This window comes from Xenopus laevis, chromosome 1L, assembly GCF_017654675.1.
Source record: "Xenopus laevis strain J_2021 chromosome 1L, Xenopus_laevis_v10.1, whole genome shotgun sequence".
NCBI lineage: Eukaryota > Metazoa > Chordata > Amphibia > Anura > Pipidae > Xenopus > Xenopus laevis.
The window spans coordinates 74,405,970-74,420,727 of record NC_054371.1 but is presented as its reverse complement, the minus strand read 5'-3'; the positions used below and the strand labels follow the sequence as shown (position 1 = coordinate 74,420,727).

Below are 14,758 nucleotides of genomic sequence, written 5' to 3'. Positions count from 1 at the left end.
ATATTTGAATGTGTCTCATGGGTAAATAAAAAAGTTGGGAATCCCTCCTTTAAGCCATACTGTTAACGCAGCCTGTCTTAGTTACTATAATTCTACCAGACCCTTTGTGATCTGTGACTGCACTAACACTTTATCGAAGTTGAAGTAGAAGGCCAGCATTCCAAAAAGATTGTTCAGCGATCTCTCAAAAAATCTACAGTTCCTATCCAAAAGTCATACAGGGTGGCAGAATACAATATAAATAAGATAAAACATATATATCTAAGGTGAACATTGAAAACACTTCATACTGTCAAAACTTTAGTGTGTGAGCCCTGTAATATACATTAGCTAGGGAAGTCTTGGTTCATGTTGCATCCTCTCAGTATTTTATCTATGCACACAAAGATAGTATTGATGCAGTCACAATTTAAACAACATAACATTCTGACAGCTAGCAATGTTTTAATACATGGAATTCCCCATGATCCCCCATTTTTATCATTATAAAATGTACCCCAATATTCATAAAAATGTTTGCTTTATACAAATCAATTGAAAACTTTGGTCTGTATGGATTTGTTCTATATCAATATCTTATATAATATTGCTTTCTTTTTGTGTACAATTGGTAACTTACGGTATTATTGAAGTAGCATTCTATAAATTCATGGCATAAACACCTGACAATCACAACTTTTCTGTTGTCACTAGCTCATCTTTCTACATGCTTCTCAAATTCAAACCTGGATTCCTAGTGAGATGTCCTATTATTATTATTATGGCAAACAAATAAGAAAGACAGGTATGACAAGCAGCTACTCAACAAGGAGAGAAAATCTACAACAATATTGGCATTTCATAAGGACATCATTTGTATGACATCCCCTTTCCACAAAAGAACAAGTACAAAACAGGTATGTAAAACAAATTCATAAAATAAAGTACAAAATAATATCAGGCATGGGGTATATTATCCTGAATGCTATGAAATATGGGAATACACATTTACTATTTCTCTGTTTTAAGACAATACCATGTAAATGGTAATATCAAGCCCATCATGTCCACACCAGCCCCTCCAGCAGCTCAATTTACCAGTTGGAGAAGAATGTTATTTTAATATGTTATCTTCTTCAGATGTCTAAACAAATTGATCACTGGCATTGCGGTTTTTAATATGCCATTAGTTGTGCTAACAACAGGCATTTAATTTGTCCAAATAAAATCACACAACTTTAGTATCCATTTGATTCTTATACTTCTATTGCATCAACAATCAGAAATACCTGCAAACAAGCCATAGTAACTGTTAAAACCACAATCTTCAGGACACCTGATGACATAAAACACTGGTCTGCAAAACCTGGTGCTACAACTGCAATTATAAATACTTATTGTGTTGCATTTATTTACATACAGTAGCTTTATATTCCCTTGTAATATTTCCCTCAGAACCACCTTTGTGTTTTATTATTTAAACAACTGAAATGCTTTGAGTTCTGTTCACCTTTGGTTGCTAATACAAAATAATAAAAAATATCCTACCCATTAATATAATTCCCAGAGCAACATTTATTTACCCAGAAGCAACTAAAGCTGTTTTAATGCCAATTATGCTTCAGGTTGTGTGGAAGCTAGGGATGGATGCCACTATGAGCCAGTCAGCCAAGCTATGTATATATATAAATTACAAAACAGATGCTAACCAGTGAATATAAAAAAGGGAAGTGAAGATATATTTTAGTGCTGTGTGGGTTGAGAAATTCACAACCCGCACCTGACCCTAACCAGCCTTCTCTCAACCCGCACCTGGTCCACCGTCCCCCCTCTAATTATAGTCCCGCGCTCGCCCTGCAGTGACGACACAAAAGGGGTGGGATTGAGTCTATAAATTTAGGAGCTGGAAGCCGGCAGTGCTAGGTCATGGGTGAGGAGAGCAGGAGAAGAGCTCAGCCCATCCAAAGATTTTGTGCAGGAGCCGCAGGTTTCAGGCCAGCCCGAACATCATTACTGTGTTTGTATGTGTTTCATCTGGGTACTCCAGTTTCCTCCCACAATCCAAAACATACAGACCAGGTCAATTGGCTCATGAAAAAACTGACAATAGTATATTTGAATGTGATAGGGACCTTAGATTGTAAGCTCTATTGTGTCAGGGACTCATTTCAATGATGTATAATCTCTGTAAAGCTCTGTTGGTGTTAGATATATATTAATTTAAAAAAACAGCAACTCTACAGAATTGTGAACTGAATAAGTTCAAGTTAAGTCAAACTGTAGCTCCTATATTTCATACATTTTTAAATCAAACTCTGTCCTAAAGAGTTACTAGAGTTGAATGACTTTCACACTTTATATGGCTACATTTTGTCTATAAAACTGTATTAATCATTCAGCATTTTTAGTATTCCTGTATTATCTCTCTAATAGATCAAGTATTTACAAAAAAAAATGGGGAAGTTGCTCTAATACTCTTAAACCTTATGAAACAAAATATCCTTCTTACAATATTCTCTCAGAAAAGTAATGGCCCAAGGAGGAATACTTGTAGTATATCATAAGGTAACTAAGCATAGCTTTGGCTATTAGTGATGGGCGAATTTGCGCCGTTTCGCTTCGCCGAAAAATTCACGAAACGGCGCCGGCGTCTCGTTTTTGACGCCGGCGCCCGTTTTTCGACGCCGGCGCCCGTTTTTGAATTGTGCGCGGGTGTTTTGCGAATTTATTCGCTGACGGCGAATCGCGCAAATTCGCCGCGAATTCACGCCTGGTGAATAAATTCGCCCATCACTATTGGCTATGATTGATTTTTGACCAAAATTTGTTTGGTTCCTCCTACTTGTTTAAGTGCAGAGAAGGTGACATTTTACGGACATTCACTTGAGGAGAAATGTGTACTCAACCATTGATTTGATTGAAGGTTTGCAAGTGTAGCTGTTTACAGATGGAACTCTGTATAAATGTAAAATCAAATGAAACTAAGATGAAGAATAACATTCCTTAAAACACAGGAACCATTTTTTAAAGCTGTAAACTAAGGCTAAAACAAATGAATCCATGTCTGTGAACCTTTGTACTATAAGGCATAATTTGTTTGATATAAGAAAATATCCAGGTAAAGGGCAAGTTGTCTTAAAATACCACAGTCTCAATCATTCAAAGTTAATGTGGAGGAAAACTGTGTAAGTAAGCTTAGTTATAAAGCTGTGTAAAATGATGTATGGTTAATTGGTATAAGACTTTATTGTTGTCATTATAAATTACTGCCATGCATTGTGATCACAGAAACAATCCATTACATTGATAATCAAGTTATTTCTATGCACTTTTTTTTTTAGTAGTAGTTTTTGAGTTATTAAGCTTTTTATTCTGCAGCTCTCCAGTCTGTAATTTCATCAATCTGGTTGCTAGGGTTCACATTACCTTTTTATTTCACCCATACATAAAAAGCTGTATAATAAAAGTCCTTTTCAAATTAAACATGAAACCCAAATTCTTTTTTATTAAAGCATTCATAGCTGTTGTAATCTCATTTAAAAATCTCAGCTGTCAATCAAATATTGCCTGCCCCCCCTCTATGGCTTTCCATTCAGCACTTCCTAGTTGTCGCTGCTCTCCACATATTCCCCCATTCTCTTAACCATTTAATTGTGTAGCCAGGGCATGGGGATGGACATCGGGAACCCATTCTGGTGCACAAACAAGATTCTGAGATGATGCAAGACTTGCCTTAATAACAGTGTCCACAAAATGGCTCCTGCCTGCTTGCTATAATTATGAGTTTTCAGACTAATGGAAACAAGATTCAAATAATGTATACAGTGTAATTAAAGTTCATTTTGCTTGACTAGCAAGATGAAATAGGATTAGGAATAATTGTTTTGGGTGATAGGTCTCCTTTAAAAAGCTTTTTTTTTTTAGATGGGGTCAGTGAGGCAGATAATTAAAAAAAACATAAAAATAAATAATGAACACAGATTGAAAAATTGCTTAGAATTGGCAAATCTATGACATACTAAAAGAGAAGTTAAAGGTTTTAATGCCTAAAATGTTACCATTATTTTACAATACCTCATACCGGGTGTAAACAGCCAAAGTCATATGTAGGCAATGCTGTGGGTCCTCTCTCCATTTAGTGGGCACTATACTGTATATATCTTCCAACCCAACCCGGAGTCATCATTATTGATATACCTGCACTTAACTCTCTCATCTTTGGTGTCACCAGAGGGGGTGGGGCAGGAACAAATATATAAATAAGCTGACAGCAGGTGGCCATCAGATGCATTGGGGGACACCGGAAGGGTCGGCAGAGTTCTGCCAACAGTTGTGTTTTACTGCCCCAAACCTGTATCTTGGGCCCTGTAGGTTTTGCCAGGACTACACATCACTAAAGTGCTAAAAACTAAAATCAGTCAGTTTTGTATGTAATATGTACATTATATTTGATGGGTGCACCCATCTGTTGTACAGTTCTGTGGAATACATTAGCACTTTATAAATACTTTTTAATAATTATAATAATACTAGTAATACTACTACTACAGGTATGGGACCTGTTATCCAGAATGCTCGGGACTTGGGGTTTTCCATAATTTTAATCTACATACCTTAAGTCTACTAGAAAATCATTTCAACATTAAATAAACCCAATAGGCTGGTTTTGCCTCCAATAAGGTTTCATTAAATCTTAGATTGGATCAAGTACAAGCTACTGTTTTATTATTACAGAGAAAAAGGGAATAATTTTTAAAAAAGTTAATTATTCGGATAAAATCGAGTGCACGGCAGATGGCCTTTCCGTAATTTGGAGCTTTCTGGATAATGGGTTTCCAGATAACAGACCCATACCTGTATTACTAATAATAAATCCCAATCCATATATAGTAAGGTCTTTTTACAAGTTGAAAACATTTTTTTTTAATCAGATGATGTAGATTATACTTTTTGCTGCATATGTTCACAATGAGCTACTTTTGCAGTTCCTGTATCATTTCTCTAAAGGAATTTGAGAATGTAGAACATCGTTATGTGGAATATATTCTGTTCAGCAGTAATACAAAAAAAATGTATTGTATATTTCCCGAAAACCTGTGCAGAGTAACTGGAGAAAAATAATGTTCTATGAAACATCTTCCTGAAAGTACATACAACTCTAGATTTTATTTATTTCCTTACCTGCCAAATAGGATCCTTCTGCTCAGGGAAAAGCTGAAAGTATTTCTGCGCCAGTTGTACAGGAGGAAGTGTTAGCAGCTTTAAATTGGTCCAGGACTCTACAAATTTGGCCAGATTAACGAAAGTGTATAAACCAAGTCGATCATTCCCATAGTTGGACAAGTGGGTCATGAAGATGCTTATCTGAAAAACAAAACAAATTCTGTATTCTGCAAACGTTAACGTTGTGTTTTACCACTAGGGGGCAATATGGCCACACACAGATTTCACACAGATTTCTGTTGAACAATATTTTTCTTCTTGCTTCTGCAAGCAATTTTATTAATCTACACGTTTTCAAAGCTGCTGGAATTACAAGCAAGTCTAATGGCATTGAGGCATATTAGCCCATTATAAGTGTTTTAGTGTTTATTACTGTATCCGTTAATACCTTCTGACTTTTTTACAATATTCCATAATACCCAAAGCTTGAATTGCTTTTGGGCTGCTCGCTACCTGTGTCAGGAATGATGAAATTCTGTAAAACAATTATTACCATATAATGAAATGCCTAATGCTGTACTCCACTTGTCAAAATACAATGGAAACATCCCTTCAACATCCCCTTTTTAAACACTGTGATTTAATAAAAGGGATGTATGTGTATGGGAGTGTAGGTCTTGCTTAGGTGTTGTAGTGCAGTGCCTCTATATTAAGGGCAACAGCACATGATGGATTTGTCACTCTAGGGCAGAGGTCAGCAACCTTTATTATCAAAAGAGCCATTTTGCCTGTTCATCCACTACAGAAAAATAGTCTGGAGCCGCAAAACATAACACAGCTTATTAACTTTTAAATGTTTAAACCATTTTTTTAAAATACCTTTAATTGCTTTATAAATAGGGGAAACTGTCAAAGGATTTTTAGCAAAGGTAGGAGCATGGGTAATTTGCCCTTTGATTAATACAGTATGTCCTATTACTGTATGTCCTTAATGACCGAATAACCTTCATCTGTTTTACATGTTCTCTGAATGCCACCACTCATAGTCACCACTAATCATTTAATATAATTTCCCAACTGGCTTGCATCTAATTAAAACTCAAGCAGAATACAACCAAAAAAGTAGACAATAGAAGCAAATGCAATAATATCCATATATGGCACTGATACACATGCATTAACTATGGCTCTTGTCTTCAAACACTTTTTTGGGGTGACTATTTCCACGCAAAATACATGAAAGTCAATGGATGTTATTTCTCAGCAACATTTTTTTTGTGCAAGATAAATTGGAGTCTGTGGGCATTTTGTCGCCACATTTTTTTCCCAGGGAAATTTTGTGTCACGAGAATATTAAATAGTTGGCAGAGCATCGCTATCACCTGGCCTATATTTCCCAGGGATCTCTTGTGACTTTTGCAGACCTAGCTGTGAATAAAGCCTTTCTGTGGGTCGGGTGCCATATGGTGAAAGGACCACCCGCCATAGGTCCAGCAATATCCAAAGTACAAGGTACACCATAGCACATTACAATTTGAGTATAAGTGCTTCAAAAGTGACTCCAAAATTACTCCATAAGTAGATATATACAAGGCAATGTTTCGGACCCCACTGGGCCTACTTGAGAAAGGGCCCAGTGGTGTCCAAAACATTGCATTCTACTCAAGTTGTGGTGTACTACTAATACTAAAAAAGATGACAGTGTGGCACCTAGTTAAAAAGCAAACTCAGACACTGGTCCTGGAAATGTAATAAAAGTCATAAACAGAGAAAGTTAAAAAAAATAGCTTTTTACTATCTAATATTATTCATTAGACTTTTATTGCACTGCAAATTTTTACTGAGCATTGCCCACTTTTAAGACGTGCTTGAAGGTGGCGTCATCTTTTGCAGCAAACATAACTTTTTCATGGGGGGGTGCCTATCATATTGACACCTCCACCTGACACCCAGTATTTTACCCTTTCCTTTTCTTCTAAATTATAGACATGAGGCCTAAGTGGTAAATATCACAAGTTCAGTATATGGCTCTTTTGTAAAACTGAAAAAAACTACAGAACTAGATAGATAAATAAACTACACTAAGCAAAATCTCTCCATTGAAATGTGGTACTTTCGTTTGGACAGGAAGTTTTTTGAAATATATAGGTATAGGTAGTATAGGTATGAGATCCGTTATCTGAAAACCCCATATTCACAAAGCTCTGAATTATGGGATGCCATCTCCCATAGACTCTATTTTAATTAAATCAAAATTTGTAAAATGATTCCCTTTTTTGTAACTATAAAACAGTACCTTGCATTTGATCCAATTAAAATATAATTCATTCTTATTGGAGGCAGAACAATCCTATTTGGTTTAATTAATGTTTAAATGACTTCTTAGTAAACTAAAGTTGTGGCGATATAATTTACAGAAAGACCCATTATCTGGAAAACCCCAGTTCCCCAGCAGGTTTAACACATTTGATATATTTGTTTTTCTGTAGAAATTTAGTTATTTTTTTCTCTCCTTCTATATTTTAAGAGACACTTTAGATGGGAAAGTACCTGAACTTTGGAAAGGTTAGAAGAACAACTTTATCTATAAAAAATAATCTGACCTTATTTTTTAGCTCTGTAGACTAACTAACAAGAGCAGGGAAGAAAATATTTAATATTTCTATCACTTGCACCTCAACTATTTAAGCCTCCCCCCCCCCAAAAAAAAACCTTTGCATGAGTTCCTTTACTCAAACGATGTTTCCTTTGTGATTGCTTGAGCTAAAGGGATGAACACTCATAAACTGGCCTCTATGTGTTTTACCGGGCCCCTAGGTTTATCCACCGCCAGTGCAATTGTGGCTGATGTGATAACACACACAATTTCACACAAGCTTTGCTGTGAATGAAACAATTGCACTGAACATCTTTGGTGTTGTGAAGTTGTCATTTTAATGTCAAAATGATGTCTGTGCCCGAGCAAGAAGACTGTGTCTATTGATATGAGCGGAGGTTGGATGGACCCACCAGCTATGCAGAAGTGCAGGAAGCAGCTTTGGAGCTTTAAAGTTCCTTTATTGAATGCTATAATTTTGAATAAAAACTACGGCAACCTTAGCAAACCAAATTCTTGTTTATGCACCAAAATGGGGAATCTGATGCCCATACCCATGCACTGGCTACAATAATAATAAGGAGAGATGGGGAATGTGGGGAGGACAGTGACATCTAGGAAGTGTTCAATGGAAAGTGAAAGTAGTTATGCTTATATGATTTACAGATGAGATTTTTACATGGCTTTAAAACAGGTATGGACAGTTTAATAAAAAAAGAATTTGGGTTTAATGTTTATTTTGAAAAGGACATTTATTTTGCTGCTTTTTATGTCAGGGTGACAGGTCCCCTTTAAAGATGATCCAATTCATATACTACGTAGTTTGTGTTCTCTCCTTCTTTCTTTCTTTCTTTCTTTCTTTCTTTCTTTCTTTCTTTCTTTCTTTCTTTCTTTCTTTCTTTCTTTCTTTCTTTCTTTCTTTCTTTCTTTACAGTCAACCAATTCTACATGTAGAACTGTAATTGTTCATGCTTAGCAGTTAACTTACCATGCATGTTGCGAGCAGAAATGTAGGAACTTTACTGGAGGATGCTGTTTTTAATGATGCCATCCATGAGTATTCCCACAATTCAGTTCCTAAGTTTCAATTAAATGGCTCAATACATGTATTTAAAACTCAACAACAGCTAATCACTGCCCATGAGCCAGACTGTGATTATTGCTCCTAGTTTCTTCTCTGTCCAGAGCAAACTCATAAAGCCATTCAGTAGTACCCTAGAGTATACAATGTAGTGCTTAGTGTAATCTTCTGCCTAGAGCAACAGTGAAGAATTGATAAGGGCATAAATATTAGAGAAAACAAAATCTATATAATGTAACAAGACAGGAACTAAGGATGCAGAGGCAGCTATAAGAGATCTAGACAGACTGGTCGGGACAGATTCCAGATTGGAGCTCTACCAAAATACCAGACTGAAATTGGTATTAGATTTACTGGTTTTATTAAGTGTGAATTCTATTACTAGAAAACTGTAACTGTATTTCAGGGTAACATATTAACAAGGCTGCAGGACTTGGACGAGAACAGGCAAAACAAAGCACAGAGCTCAGCAGACAAGGAATAAGACTGATTGTCTAAAATACAGTACATGCTTCAAATGAAGCTAAGAATTTTGGCCTCCGACAGTGAGTATTATAATATCAAAAATGTGTATGGGCCTTCAAAGAAACAGGAGTTCACAGTTCTGGAAGGTATTGTTTCCATAGAGATTATTCACGGTTACAATTTATTTTAAGGGAAAAGGGCTGGACAGCTAATGAAAGTATGTTCTCATAATATTGAATTATAACAATTAAATAAGGTTACAAAAATGTAACTATCTGTTAAGTTATACCTTTCTGTGTATCCCTTAGGAAGAAACTGAAAAGATAGATGGTTAGTGGCAATACTAAGGAAGCTGGGTAGACATAAATTAAATGTTGGTTAGGCAAGTACTTGGAAAATTCGAGGGATAAAGCATTTTGATGAATTCAGCCATGGAGTCTCTTCATCCTGGAAAATGATTTGGATGGTATGTTTGTTGACAGAATCTCCAAATGCAGTTCAGTTTACAGTCAATACCTCATGCATTGTTGACTTTTTGAGATCAGGGTCCATTGCCTACCATGGTTAGACATAATACAATTACGTTATAAAACATTTGCAGCTACTCCCCATCTGTAGCAGAAAGCACCAAGTATGTTTATATGGAAGAAGCAGACATAAATCAACTGGGAAACTAACAGGTAGAGGCAGTTCTGTTGTTTGGGTATTGGGTGGGATAATTTCATTACTGAAGGAATTATGCAGGCGAGATTATATGAGCTCCTGCTGAAAAAAAGGTGTTTCGCCCCTTTAACAGCAGATCTTGAAAAGGGATCTTTTTTATAGGGATGCACCGAATCCAAGATTTGGTTTGGGATTCAGCCTTTTTCAGCAGGATTGAAATTCGTCTGAATCCTTCTGCCCCACCAAACAGAATCCTAATTTGCAAATGCAAATTGGGGGCGGGAAGGGAAATTGCGTGACTTTTTGTCACAAAACAAGGAAGTAAAAAATAGTTTTTTCCACTTGCTACCACTAATTTGCATTTGCAAATTAGGATTCTGTTTGGCATTCGGTCAAATCTTTCACGAAGGATTCGGGGGTTCGGCCGAATCAAAAATAATGGATTCGGTGCATCCCTACTTTTTTACTTGCCCCAACAGTCAGAAATCAAGTTGCAGTTAGTTAGCACCTGGTGCAGCAGGTTCATTAATAAAACTTAATTTAGATGCCTTCTCTGCCACTATCTCATTAAATAGTTTTATAACAGTAGTTTTATGTAAACTGGTAACTCATTTAGCAGTAAAGCACAATTATACACATGGGGGGAGGGGGGTGCCATCTTATTAAGCAACCTTCTGAGCAGGCCTTTGCTGGGGAGAGTAGTGCCACACATATTATTTAATTTCCCAGCTATTCTTTGTACAGGATTGGAATGGGTGCATGCACAATACACTAAGGCTTAATTACTTTGCAAATCTTGGGATTAAATTTATCAGGGAGGTTTGTGGCATCTGATATTCAAAGTCACAAATAACAGTTTTAATGCCTGTTAAATATTACTACTTTGTGGTGATGATTAATTTATTATGACGTATGATCGTTTTTTTATTGTCTTTTCACGGTCTTTCAATATCAGATCTATTAAACTTAGAATAATGATGGATTATTCTTTTTGCTGCCACATCCAGCATATTGAATATGTCATAAAGAAGTTACAAATCTAACCATTTTTCTACAAAACTATTTATGGCTTGCAGTCACCCAATCAGGGAATATGCTGTTTCAACCCACTATTCTTAGTGATATTTTTCTTACATATGGACCAGGATTCTTACAGAACCCTACTCACTGTTGAGCAGATCTCCATAAACAGCTGAACTCTACCAGACTGACAAAAGTATGCAGTTTGCTGTAATTTATTCCAAAAATCTTCCATATTTTCATCAGACCAGTGGGTCAGAGAATATTTTTAAAGGGTAACTATCATGAAAATGAAAATTAAATATAAGCGTTAATGAGAAACTTTCTAAATATAATAAAATTAGAAATTCTGTGCAGTTTCTGAAATAATCAAGTTTATCATTAGATCTTCACTTTCAACATCTGTTTCTCTTAATTCTGTCTTCTTGCATGAGTTGGGTGTCAAATTTTCATTGACAGTTAGACCAAATACTGTATATATTTTAGGGAATACTCCCTAGCAGATGTGTTAGAGCTAACTCAGATAACTGCTTCCAGCACAAACAAAATTAAGCAAAATAATTGACTTTGGTAAAATCCTGCATGCAGAGAAACATGATTTCCAGTGACTTTAAAATAGTGAGGTCTAATACATCTTCTAAGTAAAAGGAGCCCCCCCCCCAAGGCTGCATTGGACCTGTCATTCATGCATTGGACCTGTCATTCCCCTTTAACCAGGGTTAGATAGGCAGTTGCAACAGATATAAAATGGCTGCTATCGCACAATGGAAAAAACTGTTAAAAAGGCAAGGGGGTTTAAAGGTCACATCAGCTTCTTGGAGCTACAGGGAGAGGTGAAGGACAAAATAACAAGACACAACATGCAATACAAACAAAATTTATGAACTGAAGTTGAGTGTATCGCTCCCCGCCTTATGTCAATAAACATGCTGATTCTCCAGAAACCTGAAATGAGGAATAAAAAGAAACAACAACAAAAAAGCATGCAAGGCAATGCTGGAATTAGAGTCCTTAGTAGGCACCTTTTGCCAATATATCAGTCTTTATGTCTCTTAGTATGAGCAGTTCACTAAAAAGTCTGAAGAAAACTTGGGTAGTGTCCCCTTTGTACCTCCCCACCATCGCTGGGTCACTGGTCCTTGTAAAACGTCCCATGGATCATTCATTTTGATGAACGAAATCTCTTGTAGGTGAAGCTTATACACTTGGCACTTGTTCTGAAGAACATGCAAATTTCGCCAGTGGTTCAAAAACACATTACAAAGATCCTGGATGTGCTTCCATTTATGCCCGTAAAGAGAAGAGTGTCAGGGGGCCTATCGGCTCCCAGCGGGAGTAGTCAGGGCTGAGGAGGAAGCCCAACAAGAGTTAAAGTCTGAGTATGCAGTACAAATAGGAATCAGGCACAATCGTTAGTTAAAGTCCAAGCAAGAGTTCAAACAGGCAGGCAGATAAGGATCAGAGTCAGGCTCACAGCAGGAATCAAAACCAGGAATCAGACAGACAATAATACACCCAGGTACTCACAGGATTGAAGACCTATAATTGGGCAGGGTTTCAGCGTCCAGGGCGCTCTTTTATCACAAAATCCCGGCACCAGCGATGACGTCATCATGCAGTGACGCCGCACCCATGTGTTCAGCATGGGCACCACCATCTTGGATTTTCATTGCGACCACCTGGAAGGTAAGCAGCACCGTCGGGTGCTTCCGGCAGTCCTTACAAAGAGTCTTTGGAGTCAGCATTGTTGGAAGGTCTGGGTATATCAGTTCAAATAGTTCTACTTTAAGTATCTCTTCGCAGAAGTCTAGTTCTGACAAACTTGTTGTTTTACTTAAGTGATGGGTGGCAGATATTGATCTAGTGGAAAAGTCTGCTGTGTTAAGTTCAGTAAAGATGTATTGCACTGACAAGGGGGTGTCCCAGTTGTTTGAGTTGTCTTGAAAGAATTATTTGTCCATAGTTTTGAGGAATTCTTTATCTTCTATTGTAAGTGCAGGTTTGTTGTCATTGCTGGAAGATCTGAACACATTGCTACCAAGAGTGTCCCCTTGAGATTGGCAGGATTTTTTATTTGGTGTGCTGCCACTTCGAAGTGCTAGCAAGCCTTTCCTTCACAAAATAATGAAAGGACATGGTTCAAAATAAGTACTATGTCCATTAGAGTACATGCGTTTTGTAAGATGTTATATTAGTGGGTTTCTTCTTACCATCTATACAGAAGACCCATCCTAGGTCGAAGCATTGGGCATAAGGAACATCATGAGGCCCATTGCATTGCTGGCACACCTTGTGTACTCTCAAGATATGTCTACCAAGCAAAAGAAGAATATCAGCATTCTTGTCAGAGACTGGTATACAGTTGGCTAAACTCTTCATATGGATGATATAGAGCAATTTCGGGGTTTAGAAATTTCTTCTCTGTTGGATGGTATCCAGTTGCATTCAACCAGTGTTGGTAAAGGTAACTCTATCTTGCAATTTAGATCTTGTGAATAGGGCATTGCTGATTTAGGTTTCTTGATTTTCTCACCCTTTATGGAAGTTGTAGCAGCAGGTGAGATGTCTGTTTTTTTCACAGACTTGGGAAGAGGTCAAGGAACTCTTTCCTCACTAAATATGGAGCTTGGACCATTCTTGGTCCTGGCAATCCTTTTGATGAAGTTGCAAAAGAATGAGAATGGTGGGAAGGACACTTGATTTTCCTCTTTAAGCCTAGAAGCTTGTGTTACCCACTTCTCTTGAATGCTGTATGGCAGCTTTACTACTAATTTACACTAATGTCATGAGCGGTATCCAGATAGCTGAGACCTGGCAGGCTTGCTTCTGTTTTTGCTAGCTGAAGTTCAAGCAAGAGATCACTCAGGTCTTGAAACATCTTTCTCAATCATTTTTGGAAAGCTATGCAGTCTTTTAAATAAAGCACTTTCAATGGCTTCTGGCCTGCCATATCTCTGTTCTAGGCTGTTCCCAAGCAGTGGCAAGACCTGCAGCTACATTGCCAGTGTAAACTGATTTCAGAGTCCTTATGTGTTCTGAAGACTGTGGGCCAAGCCACTGAATCAGTAGATCCATAACAATAGAAATGATTAATGTAACGTCTTTAGAGAATGATGGTGGGGGTGTGTGCCCCAGGGTACACTTTGTTCTCCTTTTTTCTTGCTGTCAGTACAGTACACGTTTGAATAGCCTCCCAGGACACATCTGCCATGAACAGGAAATTTCAGAGCACTTTCACATTTCTGAAATGGAACCAAATTAGCTCTGGCATGCAAATAGTGTCTGCAATGTATTTTTTGTTATATAATTTTTAGCAGCTATCAGATCTGTTGAATGAGACAAATTAAGCATTGGCGATTGCATTTTTCTATAGTAATTCACGTTTTGAAAGCGCCGCCATATTGCAGAGGGGACTTAATATACATTTCTCTAGGATGCTTTGTTGTGCACCGAAGCAATGAAATGTGTACAAATGTTTAATTCAAATGCGGTGAGAGAATAGATACATTACGATTCTTCTTAATGCAAACCATCAGTGATCACAACTACAGCAACAAGAAGAGGGAAGAGTATTAGTGACGGACTACATCCCTGTTATTCTTTTTCAGTAGCTTCACAAATGTTTACAGGTCTCTGGAGTTCATTTGATTCCCAGACCACCAATTTTCCAATTAATTTTCTATTGTATACACTACATGTGAACTTATGATGCCAGTTTAATTTCACCCTGAAGGGCTCCGTTTTTAGTACCTTAGAAGTGTATAACAGCTGTTCTTGCTACATTAGACTCA

At 37.2% G+C, this 14,758-nt stretch overlaps 1 protein-coding gene across 4 annotated transcripts in view; it reads right to left on the bottom strand.

Annotated features, from left to right (window-relative positions):
* The window catches only part of LOC108710474 (bifunctional heparan sulfate N-deacetylase/N-sulfotransferase 3), a 144,602-nt gene that overhangs the window by 25,991 nt on the left and 103,853 nt on the right, over nt 1-14,758 (bottom strand). For all 4 annotated transcript variants that reach the window (XM_041590446.1, XM_018251613.2, XM_041590451.1 and 1 more), the window contains one exon: nt 5,161-5,343. In XM_041590446.1, coding sequence (XP_041446380.1) covers nt 5,161-5,343 — 183 coding nt within the window. The remainder of the gene's footprint in view (nt 1-5,160; nt 5,344-14,758) is intronic.